The 23460-nt window shown below is 40.1% G+C and overlaps 10 protein-coding genes, 1 long non-coding RNA gene and 1 other non-coding gene across 12 annotated transcripts; 6 read left to right on the forward strand and 6 right to left on the reverse strand.

Moving 5' to 3' along the window:
• Position 1: 1 nt before the first annotated feature.
• On the reverse strand, positions 2–1318 carry LOC108653295 (pfs47 receptor). The gene has a single exon (XM_018103673.3). The coding sequence runs from the start codon at positions 1163–1165 to the stop codon at positions 425–427; it is 741 nt and encodes a 246-aa protein (XP_017959162.1). The 5' UTR covers positions 1166–1318; the 3' UTR covers positions 2–424.
• On the forward strand, positions 1311–3478 carry Dbp45A (putative ATP-dependent RNA helicase Dbp45A). The gene is made up of 6 exons (XM_030391018.2): positions 1311–1532; positions 1594–2135; positions 2196–2362; positions 2421–2779; positions 2837–2990; positions 3050–3478. The coding sequence occupies exons 1-6, from the start codon at positions 1457–1459 to the stop codon at positions 3303–3305; spliced, it is 1554 nt and encodes a 517-aa protein (XP_030246878.2). The 5' UTR covers positions 1311–1456; the 3' UTR covers positions 3306–3478.
• Nadk2 (NAD kinase 2, mitochondrial) lies at positions 3349–6321 on the reverse strand. Its single transcript, XM_018103659.3, has 6 exons — positions 5574–6321; positions 4913–5159; positions 4435–4675; positions 4162–4368; positions 3695–4097; positions 3349–3624 (listed from the first exon to the last, which is right to left on the reverse strand). The coding sequence occupies exons 1-6, from the start codon at positions 5638–5640 to the stop codon at positions 3521–3523; spliced, it is 1269 nt and encodes a 422-aa protein (XP_017959148.1). The 5' UTR covers positions 5641–6321; the 3' UTR covers positions 3349–3520.
• Boot (Bootlegger) lies at positions 5725–8685 on the reverse strand. Its single transcript, XM_089260629.1, has 3 exons — positions 8389–8685; positions 6485–8307; positions 5725–6429 (listed from the first exon to the last, which is right to left on the reverse strand). Exons 1-3 carry the CDS (start codon positions 8426–8428, stop codon positions 6334–6336), a joined length of 1959 nt encoding a protein of 652 aa, XP_089116755.1. The 5' UTR covers positions 8429–8685; the 3' UTR covers positions 5725–6333.
• On the forward strand, positions 8571–9921 carry LOC108653321 (uncharacterized). The gene is made up of 5 exons (XR_016197115.1): positions 8571–8578; positions 8630–8711; positions 8961–9024; positions 9285–9339; positions 9515–9921. It is a non-coding gene; the product is annotated as an uncharacterized LOC108653321 (long non-coding RNA).
• On the forward strand, positions 9375–9452 carry LOC115565737 (small nucleolar RNA Me28S-Gm3255). Its single transcript, XR_003980874.1, has one exon. It is a non-coding gene; the product is annotated as a small nucleolar RNA Me28S-Gm3255 (small nucleolar RNA).
• Positions 9909–11174, reverse strand: Ctu1 (Cytosolic thiouridylase subunit 1). Its single transcript, XM_018103669.3, has 3 exons — positions 11009–11174; positions 10797–10954; positions 9909–10740 (listed from the first exon to the last, which is right to left on the reverse strand). The coding sequence occupies exons 1-3, from the start codon at positions 11054–11056 to the stop codon at positions 9915–9917; spliced, it is 1032 nt and encodes a 343-aa protein (XP_017959158.1). The 5' UTR covers positions 11057–11174; the 3' UTR covers positions 9909–9914.
• Positions 11175–11269: 95 nt separating this feature from the next.
• On the forward strand, positions 11270–12420 carry fsd (transmembrane protein fates-shifted). Its single transcript, XM_018103670.3, has 2 exons — positions 11270–11438; positions 11502–12420. Exons 1-2 carry the CDS (start codon positions 11372–11374, stop codon positions 12398–12400), a joined length of 966 nt encoding a protein of 321 aa, XP_017959159.1. The 5' UTR covers positions 11270–11371; the 3' UTR covers positions 12401–12420.
• Positions 12421–12875: 455 nt separating this feature from the next.
• Positions 12876–16770, reverse strand: Qsox1 (Quiescin sulfhydryl oxidase 1). Its single transcript, XM_018103641.3, has 2 exons — positions 15124–16770; positions 12876–13612 (listed from the first exon to the last, which is right to left on the reverse strand). Exons 1-2 carry the CDS (start codon positions 16558–16560, stop codon positions 13121–13123), a joined length of 1929 nt encoding a protein of 642 aa, XP_017959130.1. The 5' UTR covers positions 16561–16770; the 3' UTR covers positions 12876–13120.
• A 495-nt stretch (positions 16771–17265) lies between these two features.
• LOC108655085 (putative palmitoyltransferase ZDHHC24) lies at positions 17266–18455 on the forward strand. Its single transcript, XM_018106785.3, has 2 exons — positions 17266–17641; positions 17704–18455. Exons 1-2 carry the CDS (start codon positions 17401–17403, stop codon positions 18303–18305), a joined length of 843 nt encoding a protein of 280 aa, XP_017962274.1. The 5' UTR covers positions 17266–17400; the 3' UTR covers positions 18306–18455.
• LOC108655084 (small ribosomal subunit protein mS39) lies at positions 18374–20618 on the reverse strand. Its single transcript, XM_018106783.3, has 2 exons — positions 20161–20618; positions 18374–20103 (listed from the first exon to the last, which is right to left on the reverse strand). The coding sequence occupies exons 1-2, from the start codon at positions 20491–20493 to the stop codon at positions 18469–18471; spliced, it is 1968 nt and encodes a 655-aa protein (XP_017962272.1). The 5' UTR covers positions 20494–20618; the 3' UTR covers positions 18374–18468.
• A 372-nt stretch (positions 20619–20990) lies between these two features.
• On the forward strand, positions 20991–22069 carry GstE14 (Glutathione S transferase E14). The gene is made up of 4 exons (XM_018106996.3): positions 20991–21214; positions 21268–21468; positions 21542–21664; positions 21750–22069. Exons 1-4 carry the CDS (start codon positions 21071–21073, stop codon positions 21957–21959), a joined length of 678 nt encoding a protein of 225 aa, XP_017962485.1. The 5' UTR covers positions 20991–21070; the 3' UTR covers positions 21960–22069.
• Positions 22070–23460: the final 1391 nt, after the last annotated feature.

Here is a 23460-nt window from a genome sequence, read left to right on the forward strand (position 1 = left end):
GTTGCGATACAAAGAATGCAAATTTATTAAAGAAAATATTACATAAGTATAACACATGCAGACTTTAAAGAAAGTAATTATTATAAATAATTCTGGAAAACGAATTGCATTATTATTTTGACGAGTTGGATGAAGCAACAAAGCTGCTAAGCATGGTAAATAACTGTGACCACAAATTCGTCAGATATACGTATTTTAAGTTTAACAAAGGTTTAAACAATAGTTAATGTACACATATACATATATATTTATGTGTACTAATACACAAATACATAGTCTAAAAATAACAATTTTAATAAATATATTTCCAAGACTTTTATTTTAAACTGTTAAATATTAATTCATTAAAGCGAATCATAGAAAGTAACACTGAATAACAATAAACCAATTCGACAGTATTTAGTTGAAGTTGGACCAATTGGAATCAACGCTCGGCCTGCTCCTTAGGGGTGACAACCAGTACCTCGTAGTTTCTATTGGAAACCTCGTCCCGTTGATAGGGCATGTAAATAACTCGATGAGATGGATGCACTTTGCCGAGCAAGGTTTGTCCCATATATTCAGAGCGAGCAGTATAAAGCGGCTCACCTAGTTCCGAGTAACCCGTTTTAAGGCCGCCTGGTGGCACTTCACCATTTGCTGCAGCCACCCATTTAAGTTCACAGTCCGTTAGCACCAATAACTCCACCTCTGTGCTCAACAGATGTGCACTGCAATTCCAGGGAGCGTAGACGGCTTTCTTTTGCGGCACGTAATTAGCGGGGAGTAAATCCTCATGCAAATATACGCGCGCCACATATGTTTCGAGGCCCTCATGATCAGTGCCGCATTGGACAGCACCATCGAGTATGGTATGCGGCAGTGGTTCATCCAAATCAAGGGGCACCCATTGGATCTGAGAGCGTTCTACTTCCTCTACTTCGGTGTTTTCGGCAAAATTCAAATAAATGCGATGCACACGCTGACGGTAGCAAACGGCCCTGCATTGGGGACAGCTTAAAGAGCGGGATAGCCAACGGTTAAGGCAATTCTTGTGGAATACATGACCGCAATTGGCTGTTGAATATATGATATCATTCGCTTTGTAAAACTCATTACAAATTCCACACAGAACGTTTAATGTTTCAGTTGGCTGTGTTGCTTCCGCTTCTGATTCTGTTTCCATTTTATTGCGATTGTTCGTTGTATTTGATTGTGTCAAGCTAATATCTCAAAGCTTCAACTCTTAATTTATCAGATTCAATATTAGATCATCTTTTATATATTTCTTGAAAATGCGTATTTCATCAGAGCAAAACGAAGAGTAATAACAATCGGTGTTTTGTTTTTATTTGTTAATTGTAAAATACTCGATTAATCGCCAAATCTATTATCTATCGGCTATCGGAGACGATAATTTGGTACCCCTGGTCAGCTGCACGTTGCTTTTATTATTGGTTTTGATTGTAGTATAAATATGCAGCGAAAAGAGCCAAATCCTTTTCTGAAACTCGGCTTGCGGCCATGGCTGGCCAAACAGTTGACTAAATTAGGTAAGCAACATGATTATATAAATCTATAAGGAAAGCTTAGCATCGTATTTTTATTCAACAGGTCTTAAGGGAGTAACGCCTATTCAGGAGAATTGTATACCACCAATTTTAGCTGGTAAGGATTGTATCGGTGCAGCTAAAACAGGCTCAGGCAAGACCTTTGCGTTTGCTCTGCCGATTTTGGAGAAGCTGAGCGAAGAGCCAGTTAGTCATTTCGCCCTAGTGCTAACGCCTACACATGAACTGGCATATCAAATCTCTGAACAGTTTCTCGTCGCTGGTCAGCCCATGGGAGTGCGCGTGTGTGTTGTTTCCGGCGGTACAGATCAGATGATAGAGAGCCAAAAGCTAATGCAGAGACCACACATTGTTGTGGCAATGCCCGGGCGACTGGCGGATCATCTAACAGGCTGTGACACGTTCTCGTTCGATAATCTCAAATTTCTGGTCGTGGATGAAGCAGATCGCATGCTGAATGGTGACTTCGACGAGAGTCTAGCCATAATCGAACGCTGCTTGCCTAAGACCCGACAGAATCTATTTTTCTCTGCTACCATGAAGGACTTTATGAAGGAGTCAAGCATATTTCCTATATCCAAAGATGTAAGCAAGCAAATCTACAATTTCTCATCGATTATTATATTTTATAATTCTATAATGCAGTTAATGGAATGGTCACAGGAGTCGGACGTGGCTACGGTGGACACACTTGAACAGCGGTATTTGCTGTGCGCTGACTACGATCGTGATATGGTGCTCATTGAAGCGCTGCGAAAGTTTCGAGAAGAAAATGAAAATGCTAATGTCATGATCTTCACTAATACAAAGAAGTGGGTTTAGTATATATTCAATATATTACAGATATTAAGTTTTTGTGTACTCAACTAGATATTGCCAATTGCTCTCGATGACGCTCGCCAGCATGGAAATTGAGAATGTCTGCTTACATGGATTTATGCGACAAAAGGAACGAGTTGCTGCATTAAGTCGCTTTAAGTCCAATCACATACGCACGCTGATTGCTACAGATGTAGCTGCACGTGGATTGGATATACCCAGTGTGCAGCTAGTGATCAATCATATGTTGCCACGTACGCCCAAGGAGTATATCCATCGAGTGGGAAGGACGGCGCGGGCTGGTCGCAAAGGCTTGGCTATATCCATATTTCGATTCCCCCGCGACCTTGAATTGCTTGGCGCCATTGAAGCCGAAATTAATTGCAAGTTAACAGAGCATCCCATAGATCGTACGTTGATTGATTATTTTGTACTACCTACTGTATTAACTGAATTATTTCCCTTAGAACGCATGGTGGAACGTATATTCATGCAGGTGAATGTCACGAGACGTGAATCGGAAATGCAACTAGATAATAATGACTTCGATGAGCGTGCCAAAAACTACAGACGAAAAACGTGGATTATGGAGGGCAAGGATCCTGATGAAATGGAGGCACTGTGAGTAATCTATTCATTGGCTAGAAAATCTATCTAATTCACTTTCAATTCCTTCGCAGTTATCGCAAGAAACAAAAGGAAAAGCTGCGGGAAATACGCCGCAAACGTAAGCAGCAACGGATGGAAATGAACGCCAGCGAGGAGGGCAAGGCTGTGCTAAACGATGAACGGTTCAATACTCTAGACAAAGCACGATTCGAGAAGAAATTTAAGAAACGCTCAGAAAATAATACGACAGAACCGAAGACATCACAAAAACTACGTAAAGCAAACACAAGCAAAGCAAAAACGAAATCAAAATCAAATATAAAGTGATTTCAATAATTATATCTATTTTAGATATATACTAACATATATGTATATATCTGTGTAATTTAATAACAAATAACTTTTGAGCTTACAACTAATAAGCAGTTCCGCATACAAATATGTACGTACTTTAAATTCAGACGTATTAAAAAAATGCAGCTGTAGCAGCCTTTAATTTATATGTGAAGCAGGCACTTGGGTTTAGTGTTTAAGGTTTTTTTTCAGTCTAGGGCGATGGTTAACAGCGCATCCTCTGGATGAATCTCGAGCAACACCTTGGCGCCATCGTTAAATGGATACGAGATACTGCCATCAATGACCAGACCTGAATAGGGAAAGAAAGACGAATTCAATGGTTTTTTCAATCAGTTTGCATTTAGGTCTTTGTTACTCACTGGCATCCATGCAGTGCGATTTTATAAACACGGTCTGCACAAAGTCCCGTGCCTTAAATGTCTTTGGTGAAGGCCAAACGCCTACACAGATCTGCTCGCGTATGGAGTAGCATAGACGCGGATCATCAGGTGGGAAAAGCAGTCCCTGATTGTAGCACTGAGCGATTTCCTCAACATTTGCACGCAATTGAAGAATTTGCGGTGCACAGCTATTGGGCAGTGATTTGAGCAGATCGTCCACATCGCTGCTGGTAATCCGATTGATGCTCGTATGCCACGAAGTGGAGCCAGTGCCTGTGCTGACGCATAGCCCCGAGCATTTGGTTTTATTAACCACATCCTGATGATTGAGCACCAGCTGCAAATGCGACACGCGTGCCGAAAGTTGTTCTCCAATGAAAACCTGCACGACAGAGCTTGAGAGGATTAGCTAAATTGAATTCCTTTTTTAATCTAAATTCCATTACCTCGTTTAATGCCAAGTATGGTAGAATTCGCTTCATTTTAGCTTTATACTTGTCAGCCATTTTCCAATCCAATTCCTCTGGCGCTGTATCAACCTGCTCCATTTTAACCGCTGTATGTCTGAATAGATCCGTGGACTCGGGTATAGCGCCATTATTGCCCAGCATGGTGGTGCGTATGCGTGATCGATGCACCCACTTAAAGTCGCCCTATAATAACAAAAACGAGATCCACATTAGCGAAAATTTGATGAATTTTAGGGAATATAGACTTACGGATTTAATGCGATTGACTGCCTCCTCGGGATTCTCGGAGTAGTGTTTGGGCAGCAGCAGCCGTCCTTCCGAGTGCTGTGGGTCGGAATTGAAGCCAACAATCGGTGTTTTCTGCTGGCTGAGGGCAAAGAGGGGACTGGCACGATTCGCTGATAGCAAAAAGGTACCATCACCGCCAACGGGCACAATAACATCAGCCCAGCTCATCACATCCTTGCTCAGAGAGCTTCTAAATTCAAGTCTGCTTGTTTAATAAAGTCAAACAGCAGCCGCAAACAGGGACACGTTATGTGGATGGCGGGAATCAACAAAATTTGTAGTTGGATGACAATGACGATCGATCAATTTATGGAACACACATCAAGCACAATCACAACAACACCACACACAATCAATATACATATATATCCATACATATATATACATTGATATGTGTACTGTACTGTAAGAGGTTCCACAAAACATCTCATTTACCCACCTGCTCGACAGCTTTACCTCGCAGCCAACATTCCTGAAGCTGCGTACGATGCGACGCTCGAAATCCTTGTGCAGGTTATGCAAGTAGAGCATGTTCTCCACATCGGTGCCGCGATCTCGTAGCTTCTGCTCCAGCTGTTCCCGCGAGAGATCCGGATGACGCATTTGCTCAAACTCATACCGTGAAAGCTTGGACACAATCAAGGCGCGCTTCAGTTTAAAATTTGCGGGCGAAAAGCTAGCACATTCTGAACAAATGCAAGACATTTAAATTAAATATTGAATTATATTGTTACTATTATCTTGCTAAGCCTGACAGAATTTTATGAGCACTATTTGAATTTCGAAATACTAGACTTATTGACAGTTTTAGGTTTATTGCTTTAAAGGCTGTTTACACAATGAAATTAGTTAAATAGCAATCCATTTAATAATTAAGATTTTTGTAGATAATCTTTTAATATGACTTCTCACAATCACATGCTCCAAAGCCTATAGCTGATAATAAACGGAAGCGTAATTAAAAAAGCCAAGTACATATAATATAAATACATGTGTACATATGAACAAAGAAAATATTCAAAATAAAAAACAAAAAATCAAATCAAATAAATATTTCAGTCAAATTGCGCGCTGTAAATAAAAAATTAAAGTACAATTACCTTTTACCCATTGTTTTAGCAATTGCTTGGACTTCAACATGTTGAGTGTGGTTGAATGTAATATCATTTATTTCATGAAACTTAAATTTGCTTTCTACATAAATTCTTTGATATTTTAACGCTAGCAAAAACAATTTCTTTTAGTCCACTCTTTGTTTACAGTTTTCTGTGCTTTTATTTTTCTCATACATTGGGTAATGTACAATTTTGGCAAATTAGAGGTTATTAGTTATGTGTAGAATAAAAACTAAAGATTATTTGTCATAATGAACACGCGTTATCCGTAGCCATTGAACGCTTTTTATATTTTACGTCCACTTTCCGACTCTTTATTAGATTTACTGATTGATTAATATTCCAGCTTGTTCGTCGTCGTCACAACTCTCGTGTATGAATATTCGCTTCGTTTCGCTGTCATTTATCGCTGTTTTGTTTCTATTTTTATTCGCTGTCGGTTTACATCTCTTTACTGACAGCTTAGTTCTTGTTGTGCATTGCTGATAAGAGGCACGGCCTTTTCTTATCAGCCAAAAATAATAATAAAACAAAAATACATTTACTTTCAGTCATTCGCCTATGTGTTTGTGTGCCAACAATTCGACATTCACAACGGATGCCGCATTCTTCTTCTTATAAACATACTCCTACGCAATATTCACATTGAGCGCATTTATAGCCATTCGCCTGGAACGAAACTTATGCGGTCATTTTCAAAATTACTTAAAGCTACAAATAATTGGTAGTGGACCAGTCAAGACGTCTACTTGAACCGATGATACATTCGAAATTCAGTGGTTTGTGGTCGAATGTTCATATCGACTCCATTCGGTTCATTGGCGGGTCCAATGGTTGTATTCTGAAAAATAGTTGTAACTAGATTGGGTATATTATTAGATAAAACGAACATTTACCTGCAAATGCGACAGCTGCTGCTGCACATCCCCATTGTGAACAAAAGTGCTTAACAGCATCATCGCATTCTTGGCCACCTCGGCTACATTTAAATTCACGATGCTATTCGCATCCAAATTCATAAGATCTGCCAGACGTAGTGAGTCCGAAGCAATACTGCAACCATATTGGTTTACGCTCCGGTTAACCTGACTCATTTGATTACCAAATACGCCGTTGCTCGACTGTGGTAACATATTGGAATTGGTTTCTATTTTTGAACCCGAACGACTTGTAATATTATTAATATTGGCCATATTACTCATATTATTGTTAGCCATATTGTTATTCATTATATTATTATTATTATTCATTATACCATTATTATTATTATTCATTATATTATTCAGTATACCATTATTATTATTTATTATGCCATCATTATTATTATTCATTATAGCATTATTATTATTATTCATTATATTATTATTATTGTAAGGTAAATAGTTATAATTCATCAGAGTATTACTTTTATTATTGGCCATATTATTATTATTAATAATACTTTGCATTCCCGATACTTGATTAACGGAAGGACGAATATTGGCCATAATATTATTATTATTAATACTTTGCATTCCCGATGCTTGATTAACGGAAGGACGAATATTGGCCATATTATTATTATTATTAATACTTTGCATTCCCGATGCTTGATTAACGGAAGGACGAATATTGGCCATATTATTATTATTATTAATACTTTGCATTCCCGATGCTTGATTAACGGAAGGACGAATATTGGCCATATTATTATTATTATTAATACTCTGCATTCCCGATGCTTGATTAACGGAAGGACGAATATTGGCCATATTATTATTATTATTAATACTCTGCATTCCCGATGCTTGATTAACGGAAGGACGAATTTGATTAGCTGAATTTATAAGTGCAGTTAGCGAGTTGGAGCCCAATTGCCAATTGACGTTGCTTTGTTGTTGATAGGATTGAAAACAATTTTTGTTCAGATTATTGCCTGAGCTAGCAAATAGATTCGAATTTAATGAGGAGCTCTCAATAAGCTTTGAGCGATTATTCGGAAAATGACCATCGATATTCATTAATACCTTTTGCTGTTGTTGCTTATTATTGTTGGTATTGTTATTTTTTTTGTTCTTATTATTGTTATAATTATTGTTTTTTCTGTTATTTTCTGATTTATTTTTGAATCCATTGTACGCGTTCCGCAAACACTGACCCGTGGCTTTTTTACCACGCTGTTGATTGCGGTTCGACATTTGGCCCAGACGGCTGTGTACAGAATTATTACGGTTAAATGTACTCGTGTTATTTTGCTTACTATTGTTATTGTTACTGTTGACGCAATAATAGCGACGCTTCTTATGTTTCCTATCATGAAATCCGGAGCTTGCAGCTTTTGGGTTACCACGCGGAGCATCCATTGGTACCAAAGGTGCAGCTCCTTGGGGACGATTCACATTAATTGGTGCTATGCGCCACTGTGCCGAAGAAGCCGGAATTTCCGTTTTTGGCTCTTGAGCTGCATTATTTGTGGAATTTTGCGATTCAGCTTCTTCATAAATCTTATTAAAGTCATTAGTTTCAAACGAAATTTGCTTCATATTCGAATCCTCCATGGAGGAATTTAGCCCTTCTATCTCTTCTTCTTCCTCCTCATCTTCAAGCTCGTCTTCATCATTTTCCGGGTTATCCCTATAAGATTGCAAACGAGCCGCTTGTCGTTGTCTTTTTTCTACGTGGAACCCATAATGTTTTGGAATTCTCGGTTTAGGCACAACACACTGGTCGTAATATTCGTCTAGACAAAATTATGATTTCAGAATAAGATGTATTTTGTAAAATTATTTTTAATATTTGTGGTTTTGTATTTCTATATTACCGAGTGGCATCAAAATATCTGGCGAGTTGAACGAAGACATTTTGCGTTATTACTGTTCAAAGAAAAAACTAAATTTCTTAAAATCTGAGAACCGCACACCAAGACGAAATTTGAGAGAAGAACAGTTATAAATTGTCAGGCATGCATGTGTGAAGTCAGGGTCGCATTAAGCACTAATCGAAATGTATCGGTCAATTTAATTTATAAAGTAAATATGCAACTCTGTTTCAAAGTGGTGCAGTCATGCAGCCAACTTTGCCAACATCCGTCACTTTTATTCTGTTCGGAGAACGTGCTGCATAGCTCAGTTGAATCTTGAAAATGTAGGTAAATTGTGACGCTGAAAAAAAAATATATATTAGCGGCAAATATAACTGTGATAAGTGTGTATTAAGCCTTTTTACAGAACTCAAAGCTGCAAAAGCAAATTTGAGTACAGGAAAATTACCCAAAGTCAGCTACAAATAAAATTGTAGTCACGTGGCTTGGGGTTAAGTTCCTACGGCTGTACAATTTAGGTTTTTGTCTTTATGTTAAGATTTCAATTGTAATGATGTCTTTCTGTTTTATAGGTGAACTGTTACTGCAATAGCCGGTTAAGGCAGGCCCTGAAATGCATACATAAATTTGAAATTGGTAAGAATAATTCTTCTTTATGTAGTTTTCTATCATGCGAACTTGAGTCGCTGGTGTAAAGATAATCTCCACTTTAGCTAGTGCTTTTTTTTCTGTTCGCAGAGCAAATGCGCTTCGCCCAAGCATAACCCAAATTGATTATATACAGAATTTGCGGTGCATATTTTTTTCGTGAAGCCGACATTTTTTTAATGAAATACAGCACTTTATGAATACATTTCAAATTTGCTTACATATGTATATATTTTTTCTATTTGCAGAAAAATGGGACATTATCAGTGTATTCGTAGCTGAAATGCCATTGAAAGGACTAAGGTGAGATATTATATTTTTAGGATAATATTATTAAAATTAGTCTGATGAATATATATTTTTCTGACACCTCAAATGAATCAATGTGATTCCAACTGTTATTAACAACTGAAATTTTCCTTAAAATGATATTGTATTTTGTTTTCAAGCTCTTTTTAACCAAGAATTTTATTTGTAGGTTATAGAATCATGTAACGGTTCTTTGCAAACCTCTAGGCTGTCTGCCATACATCAACGTGGAGCAAAATTCCTAATTTAGGTTAGTATTGCTTGACCAAATGCTCTCATCGGATTTCATTTGCAATGATGAACACTTAATTCATTCACTGACAGCATATAAACGTTAAGCGCTGACAAACTTCATCAATATTCTTTTGATGTAAGGGAGTCTTGCTTAGCCGGTTATGTACCATGGTTAATAATTTGGCACTGAGCTCTTATAAAAATAACTCTTCTGTGTGCTTTTTGAGCAAGTACTTATACTTCGTCTTCCTTTTCAGGTGCTGGAAGTGTTGGAAATGCTTATCCATGGCAATATGCTGTAAATGTGAACACATTCAATAAAGAAACAGTTGAAACTAAAAATCGTTTTTTACTAGATTAGCACGTTCTCTTAAAGCTAGTTCCTGGTTCTGTTTAGCAATCATTCGATCGCCTTTTGATTTCTTGCCTATGCCCAGTTTGGGTAGCCCTCGGTTAAGTCCTTCTAGGAGCACACATGCCTTGCATGGCTGCTGCGAGGAGACAAAGCCACAGCGTTCGCAATTGCCGCGTACGGGCTTCTTCACGGTATCCTTGAATCGCAGTTGCTCGCCCGAATAAATAATGTCCATTATAACAGAGGGCCGCACCTTTTCCAGATCCTTGAGAAAAGCTCGCGCGTGTCCTCGGTATGCGTTTGGAGCAAACACACACTCGGTGGAAAAGTAAACCAATTTCTTATAGTGCGCATACATGACTATCTCCTTTTCGTAGCTGTATTTGAGTGGCTTTACTCGGGGTATGGAGTCCTCGCCACCGCCCGTTCGAATATCCGTGCAACGACGCAATCGAGCTGTGTCGCCTCGCAGAATATTCATTAGCACAGTTTCTGCAATGTCATCGGCATTATGGCCAGTGGCAATGCTGTCCACACCCAATAGCTTTGCTCCTCTATCCAAAGCCTGGCGACGAAAAACGCCACAAAATGTACAATTATTGGAGCGACCTATTTGCGCCACAATTCGATCCATAGTCCAGCCATAAAGCTCTTCATAGGATAGGATTTTCAGTGGCATTTGATAGTCATCGCGATTTTGTTTAACCGTTTCCAGACTGTCGTCCCGATAGCCTGTTATGCCTTCATCAATGGAAAGCAGCATCAAATCTAGCCCATAATTATGGCGCTCATTGAGCAATTTTAAACTGAAATTGAAGAGATTATTAGCAAGGCTATAAAGCAACCTAAGCCTAAGACTTACACATGCGCTAGAACTGTTGAGTCTTTGCCACCACTGGCGGCCACTGCAACCTTCTCGCCAGGTCTAAAAAGCTTGCTGGTAGTAATTGTATGATGAATCTCAGCCTCAAATGCGGCAAAAAAGCAGGCCTTGCACAAAGCATCACCGGTTTTAGGCCGCTGCGAAAATATCGATTAAAATATTAAATATTATTGTAGCATGGCATAACTAACCTTTAAACTGGCCCGGTTGCCACATTTAGCCTTGCAATCTATAGGCATTTCTAATGAAATCTTTTAATGTTTATAAACAACGTGCAGTGACAGTTGCTCGGCTATTATCGATAACAAAATTTAGTGTTGATTAATTTCACAGCAAAAAGTTAATAATAAAAAAGGTTACTCCTGTAACTTGCTGTGTATGCAATTAAAAATTATTTCAATTCTTTTATATAAAATTATAATATGGCAATTTAAAATATTAGTTTTATATAACATCACAATTATAATTTGCATTATCTCCTAATACATAAAATTTCATCAAGGGGCTACCCTTAACAAGTGGTTTGCTCGGAATGCAAACAGAAATTTTAAATTATGACTTTAGATGATGAAAGCGAACAGTACATTCATAAAAAATTGTATCGTAGTCGTGGAAAATGCGGTTTGTAATGTATATTCTAAATTATATATTTAAGTATTAACAGTTAAATCTTTCAAAACGCAGCAATCTATGCATGCCAATCGGATGTATACGTCGAGCTGAAACAGAAATCCAATGCGAGGACCCCAATTTCCGCAATGGCTGAGAACGCCAATAGTTTCACACTTGATATTGGACACGATGCTTGGTTTCACATAGCCATGCACTTGGAACCGGAAGATGTGCAAACCTTTGCCTTACTCTGCAAGCAGACGGCCAAGCTGGTGAGCTCTCGAGTCTTCTGGCGCAATATGTACAAGCGCTATTGCTTGGGCAGTACAGCCAAGGGCTGGAACTTGGAGCTTCCTGCCCAATTGCAACTGGAGCAAATACGTACCTGTGATACGAAAACGCTGCGTGCTAAAGTTATTGAAGCACTTTACCATTGTTATAGTCCACTGAAAACGCGCCTGGAGTTGGGCTACAGCGTGGACTGGCTACTACATCGCACCTTTATGTCCTGCTCCCAGAAGCAGTATCAATGCCTGTGGGTCATATGCTATGCACTGCGAAACCAACAGGCAATAGCGGCCAGAGGATTAGTCGAAGATGAAGGTGGACCGGCAGAGGCGGACAACGAAGTGGTTAACGATTGGGAAGCGTTGGCAGGGGATACTGATCTATCTGCAGGCCCAGCTAAATCCTCATATCGTCATGAAGGTGTTGTTCTACTGATTGTGCTGTGCCGACAATTTGTGCCACTGCCGCTACAATTGCTTTACAATCAGCAACAGTCGCTCTTTCGGCTAAAGGCTACACGCGAGCTGCTCTGCACGGATATGCGGGCCAAGAACCTGGAGTTGGACTTTATCGAGGACAATAGCAGTAGCAATAGTTTGAGTGTCACTGTTAAATATTCACGAATCGAAAAGTACAAAGTTCTGCCCTGGTGGCATCCAGATTTCAAAAGGTTTATTAAATAAAATTCGAAATATAATATGTATTCAAATGTGTGCATACATTTATGTGATGGAGATGAATTTGTTCTGGGTTTGGATGTCGGATTAGTCTAGCATTGCCTTAGCAGAATGCCCTACATAAATAATATCCCTAACTATAACGATATGTGTTTAAATATTCTATGATATAATCTTGGTCCATAAGTCAGCTAAGGGTCAGCTATATCAGTTTTCAGAACAACAAAATCTTTATCAATGCTGTCGCTACTGTAACAATAGGGTGATTGAATATGAACTTCTATGGGACATTGAAGAGACCTTATCTCATATGATGCACTCGTGTATACAATATACAAGTCAGACGACAAGACCAAAGACATATGTTGTACATTGTTTGGTTACTACCGGAGAGCTTCCCATTTGAATGGCAGATAAAAGATCGTACGTATGTTTTGTCATTTCAAATATGTACATACCTATATATAAAGAGGCAAACAGGTTTATATTTTGATACGTAATTTTATAAAAGCGATTTGTTTTCTTTCGTTATGTTAAAGGATATACAACTGGAAGATTATTGATATATACATACACACATTCAACTTAAACTTAGTTGTGAATTACATACAAAAGAACATTAGAGGTGTTCGTTATTAGATTTAGTTATGTTTAGTTGTGTTGTCTTTTTGAGAATCGAAGCTAAGCCACGGTGTGGTTTGTTGTTCTAGAAAGACGTGATTCTGATTACACTTTTCCCAGTAGATCGTGTCCGTACGGCTTCTTGCGGTAGCCGCCTTTGAAGGCGAACAGCTTAAAGGCCACCACCATCATAACAATGCAGAAGGCATATAAAAACATGCCCATGCGCATATCCATGTCGGAGAAGACGTTTGAGATCTGTCGCTTCTGGCGCATCGTGTCCAGCGTCTCGTGCAGCAGCTCCGCCCGCTGGACACCGAAGCGACTGACAAACTGCGGATTGTGAATGTTCTTCAGGAAACTGAGGACCGCATCCTTGTTCCAGTCAATTGACAGATTATCTTGCGATGCGGTTGCTGGCTTATTGCGGCACTGGGCACAGCTGTTGGCACTGGGAAATTGTTGCTTTGGGAATTGCGGATCTTCGGTGGCGTCGCCGGCCAGACGTTGATTAACCTCATTGTGCGCTGCCCACAGCCAGAGCACGGCTTCGTCTTTCGATGCAACGTTCCAGATTTTACGACGTGTTGCCATTGCCTGAAACAAAAAATTGGATAACTCGTTAAATACACTTGTGTCAATACAAACAGCCGCAGCTAAGTCAACATTGTGGGTCAATTGGGTTAATATAAAAAAAAAATAATAAACACTGGATAATTAACAATTGCGTAATATGCAAGTTATTAAATCCAGTCTGAAATGTATTTTCTTATATACATAAAGTAAAGAATTTTAACTTTATTAACAATACTGAGTTCTTTATAGCTGCAGTTCTTTGACCCCACATTTGTATATGGCTAATCAGCATAAATATTTAGCAAGAACTAGACAGCTATGTAGGTTATCAAGACAGACTATCCAAGATTTGTTTCATGTATTCTTAACGAAAATAAATAACAAAAACAATAAGAATAGCAACAAAAACACAAAATAATTAAAGAAAAAATCAGCCAATATTGACTGTCTAACAATTTTTTGCAAAATGCTAACATTAATATTATGAGATCTGCATCTCTCTAAAAGATTCTTAGAAAAAGTACCTTTCCCAATAATATACATATGTTGTTAAAGTGGAATTCGTACGACTTTTTTTGTTTTGCAAACAATTAATGGACATACTGTATATTTAAATATTTGATATTTTTCTCTAATAGAAATTTGTTTTCATGCATCTATTGTTTTTTCCTCCATTTCCTCATTTAATTTAGCGTACGCTCAATATGCTAATATAATAATCGTGTGTTAGAGTCTATTGAGTAACTGTTGACTTGATATATGTTTGGCTCTTAGTGCACAGTATAATGAGTAATACGTGCTGTTCATTAGTGTACATGGATATATAATACAGTTAAATGCGCCTTTCCTTAATAGTCTTTAATAACTTTAAGTACAAGAGTGTAATCTATCAATACGAACACAACATGAGTTGCGATATTCTCATTGAGTCTCTTATCTTCTGCATAGGTTTTGTGGGCTAACGAATATTTATGAAGTTCGTCTGAGTAGCAGGCGAGGTCATATGCATCTTAAAACTAAATTACTTTTTTTCAGGTGGAAGCATTTTCAGACTAGTACATATGTATTTCTTTAGAATTTCATATCAATCCGTGTCCTGTTTAATATATGAAATAATATATGTACATATATAGAATAAACAAATTCAAACTGTCTATTTCTCTTATCTGAAAGACTTCAGTCCGGAACAATTGTTGTTAGTCAAGCAAACCAAAAATAACAAAAACAAACTATTCTCTGATATACCTATAAGGCTGTGCCAGAAGTTCTTGTTTAACAACAATTCAACGTGAACGAATTACTTCTAAAGTAATTTATATATATAAACAATATATATTTATACATATATGATATATGACTAGGCAAATACTCCTATATACATATATATAAGCTCTATTGCGGCGCCCTCAGCAGCTCGGAGGTCAGCGCTGATCTCATAGTGAAAGCGTGTACTATAATAATACACGTAGGCCAAGCTAATCTAAAATGTATGTGTGTGTGTGTTTTCAAATGTGTGTGAGAGTCTGACTCACCTGGAAGTGTTGGCTGCAATCGGTGCAGCCGAAAAAGTTCTTGATATAGCCATGCATGGCCTGAAGGACTTCGAGCGGATCCTGCGACTCCTCGTTGCCCGCTGCCTGCACGCTCATAAAATGGAAGAGCGTCCACAACGAACAGCTGAACCCACGGAATTGCGGACTGGAGCCCGCACAGCCCACGTACTGTGTGCTTGAGTACACATGACCCAGTTTCGTTTCCAGACGTCGCATCTCATCCTCGAACTCCTTGCCCGTCAACTTCTGATTGAATTGCAAAACGAAATCCTTCAGCTTCGCCACTAATTGGCGTCCCTTGGTACCCAGAGGATTATAGCGTTGCAGCACGACGAGGAAACGCTGCAGGGCCAGCAGACGTTCGCCACTGATCTCGTTCACTTTGGATACCTCGTTGTGCAGGATGGTGCGTATGGCCTGCTCCAGATCGGCTTGATAAATGATATGTTTATTGCGCTGCACTTCACTGAGGATCTGCTGGAGCGAATTATTTGGGCTGTCGCTGCTTGGCTGCTGGGAGTCAGGTTTCAATGACTGCAGTGGTCTGGGCGTAAGACTCAGAGCATAGAGCGCTTCTTCTATGGATTTGGCATAGGCATCGCTGCTCAGCGTCGACGGCGTGTGCAGCTTCACATTTCCCTGTCGATCCACAAGTGCCAGCTGCTTATTGATGTCCAGCTTAAATTTGGACGCAACGGCTGGATCGCTGAAACGACGCACCTGCACGGAGGGCCACTGGAGCAGGAATAGTGCCGTTTCGGCAGCCAGCGTGGAATTCTCCGGCTCATAGATGAGCGCTATATATTGCCGCTGACTGTTGAGGCCCTCGAAGAGATCCGATACACTCTCATTTCCCGTCACAGGCGCAAAATTTGGCCACAATGTGTTGTTCACGGTCTGATTCTCGGCAGCCACCATGGCGGCGAGCATGCTGCGTATCTCTTCGGGTTTCTGGGACTCCAGTTTCAAGCCATAATTATTGGTACTGGGCTGAAAGCCTGGGCGCATATAACGCAGGGTTGGATAGCCCATTATCTCATAGAGGCGACAGATGCCATTATTCTCCTCGGCTGCACAATCGATTGCACTGACAATGACCACTTCCTGCCAGGCGCTCAGCTGTTCGGCAATCTGCTTGTAGGTGGGCGCAAAACGTCGACAATGCCCACAATATGTATTGTAGAATTCGACTAGCGAGCCGCGATTCTGTTCGAGCACAGTTTCATTGAAATTGGCCACAGTTAGCTTAACCACCTTATCGTTGTCATCGTACAGGCCAAGCTCCTCATCCACCGGCGCAGATTGTTGTTTTAATACCGCCTCGTATCGCTTGAGTGGGACGCCAGCAGTGGTCAATTCCAGAATACAACATAAAAATATTGTTAAGCATGCCAGCTGCGCACCTTGTCGAGTCATTGTGCTGGGGCCGTATACGCTGGATTTATAGGTGTTCAGTGCGCAATGCAATGAGAACGACTGATACGATATTTCCTACCGTAGCATTTGGAATGTTTTATGGTTTCAATGATTTTGATTAGCGACACAGCGTATTTTCGCACTCTCTCCTCTGTTTCTTATTCTTCTTCTCACTTGTGTACGCTCGCGCTAATAGCTCTTAATAGAGATGAGCACTTTCAGAAAATAAGTGACTCAGTCACGGTGATTCACAAGTTGTAACCATAGATGAGGTAGGGTGCCGCCACACTTAACTTAATGAAAATTGCTGTGTATTAAATAACTAAGAATAGGGGCATTAAAGTAGCGTAGCAACAAGTTGCTGCAGATTTCTCAGCCATGTGTCTAAAGCGACAAATAGGGAATCAAGTTATTGAGGCAGGGCGTACACCTGACAACTGTTGTCCATAACTTAAGAAAAAAAATTGCATACATATGTAGGTACATATATGTAACAGGTTCGCAGACAGAAGTACTTCCGTTGCCATAGTGGGTTTACAGCTCTTAAAAATAAATATATATTTTAAAAAATGCACTGTCGAAAATATGTACAATTTGAACATTGTGTTAATTTAATAATAATAATACAGTGAGTATACAATTTAGAATTGTGCTACAATAAATCACAGTTTTCTCGTTTTTGGTTTTCACTTGTGACGATAATCGATATATTTAATAAAAATACTATATTACTATCGATTAGCCGAAATTCAATATTTACATATTGTTAAAAGTACACCACTTGCATGTCAAACAAATTTTGAAAGTCCTAAAAAATTAGATTAGTGTATTGGCGTAGAGATGATATTACGACCATTGTATAGGGCTTTTTGGCCTCGCTCTATTGGCGATGCAGCATGTTTTTTTCTTATTGCGGTTGGTGTGCCACTAACGTACATATTTCAAGTGACAGTTGTTATGCCAGAGCTCCACGACGTCGGCAGTTTTTGGTATACAACAATTTGGCTCGCCGGCATCTTTTTGGTCTTCAATATAACATCCAATCTGATGGCCTGTATGCTGGTAGATACCTCTATCAAGAGTAAGTAGCTGATCGATCATTGTGCTGCGTAATTAGAGCATTGCTAATTATGTGATTTTCAGTGCATATATTGAAGCCACCCTTGGAGCCGCATCTGCTCAAACGCTGGCATATGTGCGATATATGCCAGGCGCTGGTACCTCCACGTTCGTGGCACTGCGAGACCTGTGATGTGTGCGTGCTCAAGCGGAATCATCATTGCCGTTTCACCTGCTGCTGCATCGGACATTACAATTTTCGTTATTTCTTCTATTTTCTATTCTACATGGGACTAGGAGCGCTCTACGTTGTAATTAATGCCAGCATTTATCTCTGGTATCTTCATGCCGATTATTATTGGCGCCCCTACACATTAGTGACCATCCTAGTGCCTGCTATCAGTCTGACTGTACACGCCAGCTGGGAGAACTTTTACCTTGTTATTTATGAGCTGAATATCTTGGCATTCGCCATGTCCACATTGCTGCTCATTTTCCATCGGCCTATTTTCCAGCGGGGTGCCGTAATGAAGGAGCGATCAAGCAACGCGTATAATCTCGGCTTGCGTGGCAATATAGAAATGGTGCTGGGCAAGCGCATGTATTGGACCTGGTTGTCGCCGTTTGTGCGCAGTGAGCTTCCGCACGATGGGGTGAACTGGCTGCCACTGACGAAAGAAGAATGAATCTCCATCTGCATCAGATACTAGTCTTATATCTAAGTAATCTCACGATCTAGCAAAAATACGTCGAATTTTAGTATTACACAATGCATTCCTTGCATTTAACATTTTATATTTATTGCAAATTATAAAAACGAATTTAATTACTATTAACATTCACTGTATTTTATTTGGTGAGAAATCCTTCGCCAACTAGGGATTTCAGCTTCGCCAAATGCACTTCGCTGAGCGTGAAACCCTCGTAAATGCGCTTCGCCAGCGGAGTCGTTTCCATGTTGTTCTCTACGGCGTACTGAAGCGCCATCAATGCCTGGCTGGGAGCTTTGTTTAAGATGCTCGCTTCGACATACTCGAACAGAGCACTGTCCGCAGGGGTTCCGGGAATGCGATGCTGTTGTTTGTCTATGTAAGTAAACACTTGAGTCGCCTTATCAAAGCTGCTGTTGCCGCGAACAAGTAGGGTCAGAATGTCGCCCAGCATTTGACCAGTAAAGGAGACTTTCTTGATTCGCTTAGCCGACTCCTCAATCTTGTTATACATATCCCACGCTACGTTAGCACACTGTTCGGGAAGCTGTTGCTGGGCGGGCAGCTCCGGATTTGGGCGATTGTCAACCATAATGCGTAGGACGTAAAGCAACAGACTCTCGCGATGAGTGTGATCGAAAATGACCATGTCTGACCAGATGCGAGGCACGTGTTCTACAGCTCCATTGATTTCGATAGCTCGCAAGATTTCTTCCATGATACCTGGCTCGGGTATGTAGATGTTGGGCACCAGTATATCGTAGGTGCGCATGAAGTCTTCAATGGACTCGGTCTGACAGAGCAGCGCTAGGTAATTGCGATAATAAATACCCTCCTTAAAGGAGTCACCTATCAGATCATAGTTGTTGCCAGTGTGCAGCAGTTCATCCACCCTCTTTGCCAGAGCTTTGTCGTGCAAGTGATTGCGGCACACATCCATAGCCGTGGCAAAGAAGTACGTGTCCTTCGGATGCTCCACCTTGAACTCTTTGCCGTTAATATCATTCAGGATGTCTATGATGACGTGTGAGACGGGTGCACGTTCTCGGCAGAATATAATCAAAAGGTAGTAATAGGAGCCTAGGCTAGGCACAATTCCCAGTTGCTTAAATTCTGGAAGCACCTTCAGGGCTGAGCTGCGGGCCAATTTGAAGTTTCCAAATGTGCTGATGCACTCCAGTACCGCATTCAAGGTACCCAGATTGGGTTTCAGCTGCTGTTCGGCCATTTGATTGAGTAGCGACGTGCACATCTGCCAGCGTTGTTCGGCTGTATCCTTGATGAAGCTCACAATCTGTATGATGGCATTATATGTATTTGTATCCAGCTGGATACGCTTCTCATTGGCTTCTTGGAGCAGCGCATATGCACGCTCACACTGCAAATATTTGGCCATACCACGTATGAGTGCTGCATAAGATTGTGGCGTCTTTGGCTCAATTGCTGCATAGAGTTTCTCAGCTAATTCACCATCCTTCCACGTCTTGCCATGTCGTTCACGTCGACGACTGTTCTGCATAAACCAACGCTCCTCAATATATTCCTCTGGTAACGGCTCTTCGTTGTTGTAGAAGCAAACCAGCTCTAATAGACTCTGTTTCAAGGCATCACTGACCTCAATGCCCTTTTGTACCAATAGATTATACACTAGCACTGCATCCTTCAGCTCACCTTGTGAGACGAGCAGCTGCAGTGAGCTCGCATCCACTTCCGATTCTTCCGTGAAGACCATGGAAGGGGCAAATTTTTCAATGGGTGGTTGGGCTTCTTGGTGCTACGAGGTCGGTAAAACATTTCTAAGTATTCCATTCAACTCAAGTGAAACACTTACCATAAAGAGCTCGCGATGTTCCTCTTTGATCCAATTTGCTGCCTTCCGTCCAGCCTCCTTCGATAGAGCATATGTTCGCTTGGTGATGTTCGACATGGGTATCAGAAAGGGATCGTCGTGATATTTATAGTGCGGTGCCGTTGCATCACGTCCCACTGTGCTGGCCAACGCCTGCAGCAGATCTGTCGGCGATCGCTCAATGCGCTTTGGAATTTCAATGTGCTCCGCAGCCGGTTGCGGCGCTGCGGTTGTGTAATGTGGGCCATTACCGCTGGCAATGTGGCGCGTAAGCCTGGACCGGGGCAGCTGTCTTAACTGGCGTGTAAGGTACATATTTCTTAGATGTGGGATGTGATAGCTTAACACTTTTAGTTATAAAAATTAATTTTCAATTAACAAATATTATTTGCTAGCACAGTAGGAGCAATGTGACCGAAGTGCGATAATTGTAGAACACGCAACAGCTGATTAAGGTGGCTGACTAAAGCTGTATATCGATAGAAATATCGTTAAACTTGTGGTGGCTTAGAAATGTTGCTCCACACGGCGCGCGTAAATGAAATTCAAACAATCACAGTCGATGCATTGTTTTAAGTTTAATTATAATTATAAATAAAGTTAAATAAATTTCAAGAATAAATATGTTATGTTTATTGAGAAAGTAAATTATTAAATTCACACTAAATATATTCTTATTTTAAATTATTTTAATCGATTTCAAGTTCGAGATCAAAGCGCTCGCTGGTCATTCTTTTACTCTCTCACGCTCTCTCTCACAGTCTCTTCTTAACTTATCGCAGATCTCTACATTCAAGAGCAGCTCAGATCGTCTTGTATTTCAGTCGTTTGTGAGTTCTGCTCGTCTTCGTTTACTTTTCAGTTTATCTGGCCTTCGGTTTTCTTTTTTATTATGTCTGCACCGATCCTATATTACGATGATCGCAGTCCACCCGTACGCAGCTGTCTGATGCTGATCAAAATGCTGAATATCAATGTCGAGCTGCGTTTCGTTGACCTATTCAAGGGCGCACAATTTGACAAAGACTTCTTGGCCGTGAGTGTATGCAAAATGAATGCATAGCGGAATACTAATTATCTATCCTCTAGTTAAATCCACAGCATAGCGTTCCGACGCTTGTGCATAATGAACTACTACTCACCGATAGTCATGTTATACTCATCCATTTGGCGGAGCATTTTGATGAAGCTGGCAAATGGTGGCCCAAGGAATATGCAGACAGAATGAAGGTGTTTAATCGCCTGTTCTTTGAGTGCTCCTTCCTCTTTCGCCGTGACAGTGATTTAATGGTGCTTAGCCGTCGCGTTAATTGTAAGCTATGATATTTACCAAATACCCTTTTGCCTCTATCCCATGCGCCAGTCGGAAATCGTACGCAAGCAGTACGCCAATGTGGATGTGAATTATCATAGACGCAAGCTCCATGAGGCATACGACATCATGGAGCGCTATCTGGATGGCCAGAAATACATGGCAGGCGATCAGGTTAGCCAACACAACAACAACAACAAGCATTCAATTCCCCTTCTTTTTGTCTTAATTGCATTCAGTCGCATGTTGGCTTTTACAGCTGACACTCGCCGATGTATCCATTGTGACCACATTGAGCACGGTGCATCTCATGTTTCCGGTGGAAGCGGAGCGTTGGCCGCAACTACAGCGCTGGTTCGCCACAATGCAGCAATTGGATGCTTACGAAGTGAATCAACGCGGGGTGGAAAAACTACGTGACATTGTGCAACAACTGGGCAAATTTGAATTTCCCGAGCACGAATTGTGATTAAGCAAGTGCTCATTTTGAATAAACCGTTTCGCAGCAAAAGTTAAGACTTTGTTTTAAATTGTGAAGCAGTTGAGAAAATAAATTCACTGCCCTTATTTTGCAAGATAAAAATAATAAGAAAACTAAAATATGTATATTAAAGATAAAATTTGAAGATTATTTATGGATTTTTTTTTCTAGTTAGAATAGAAAATGATTAATGAAAGGCTAGATGGTGCAAAGGAAAATGGCAAACTATAAATATAAAATCTGTATACCTTAAATACATATGTAATTTCAAAAAAATTATTTTTCTAGAATTTTTTTAAAAATAAAAATATTGTTAATTGATTCCCAAAAAAGAGGTAAATGTGCTCAGGCTTGTATTCCACTTCAATTTAAACCACAAACATACATATTATAACGATAAAATCAATCTTAAAGCCAACAGCTTAAGGCATATTTAGGGGAAAAAATATTGGTTCACAACATGACTCGAGCCATATGTTTCACTGCTTTCATCATATCCATCATATACAATAGCAATTACAAACATATTCCAACATCTCCCTTATGCCATCCTAATTAGCTGTGTACACTGTTTGTTTAAAGCCTATTATATATATACATATATATGTATATAGAAGCGCACAAATATAGCAAAGCGCTAATGATATTTCGAATTATGTCTGGACACCATTAGCATATGGCTCAGTTGTGGACCCTGATGATGTGACTGTGGTCCGCTTACGCACTCTGTTTGCACTCGAAATGTTGGCTAATATTTGCAGGACGACAGGACAGGCATGTCATGGCTAATGGCCATATCGAGTGCGCGAATTTGAGTTGGGTAAAAGTAGGGTCAACGGTTTTCAAGTATTGCGCGGCGTTAATTGCACGCAAACCCGCGTAATAAACAATTCTCTGCTGGTCACCCAACTCAAATAAACTTCAACAATCCCAGCTGACGTCGTCTCCTTGACCGTGACTGCGCTTCTTTCCTTTTCCTTTTTTCTATACATCTCGCTGGCTTCAGCCCACTCAGGTGCTGCACAGCTGCTGCAGCAACAGCTGCTGCAACTGCAATACGCTTTGCTTTTGTGTGCAAAATATCTTCGCTGGGGCACGCAGCAAACTTTGCAGTCAGCAAGTTTTTCAATTTGCCAAGCTGTAATCCAACATTCATGTGCGATACCACGACAGACGCTAGATTAGCTTTTATATATATATATATATTTTTTTTTTTTTTCCAGCTTGACATTGGATATGCAATGAATATAAATAATGCATACGGAACAGCTAACTTGCAATGAAAACAATATGATGTGCATATTTTAATAAATATTGTTCAATAGAATTTAATACTATAATTGCTTTTAAGTTCTTCACTTTTCACTGTCTACACTTTTAGCACACACACACACACACACATTGTCAGTCACAGTAGGGAAAATACATCAAGATCAGCACTTGAATTCTTGAGAATCGCATGGAAGGGCACTGCATAGTGTCTGACACA

Source organism: Drosophila navojoa, chromosome 5, assembly GCF_054131105.1.
Source record: "Drosophila navojoa isolate 15081-1374.11 chromosome 5, UAZ_NAV_1.0, whole genome shotgun sequence".
Taxonomy (NCBI): domain Eukaryota; kingdom Metazoa; phylum Arthropoda; class Insecta; order Diptera; family Drosophilidae; genus Drosophila; species Drosophila navojoa.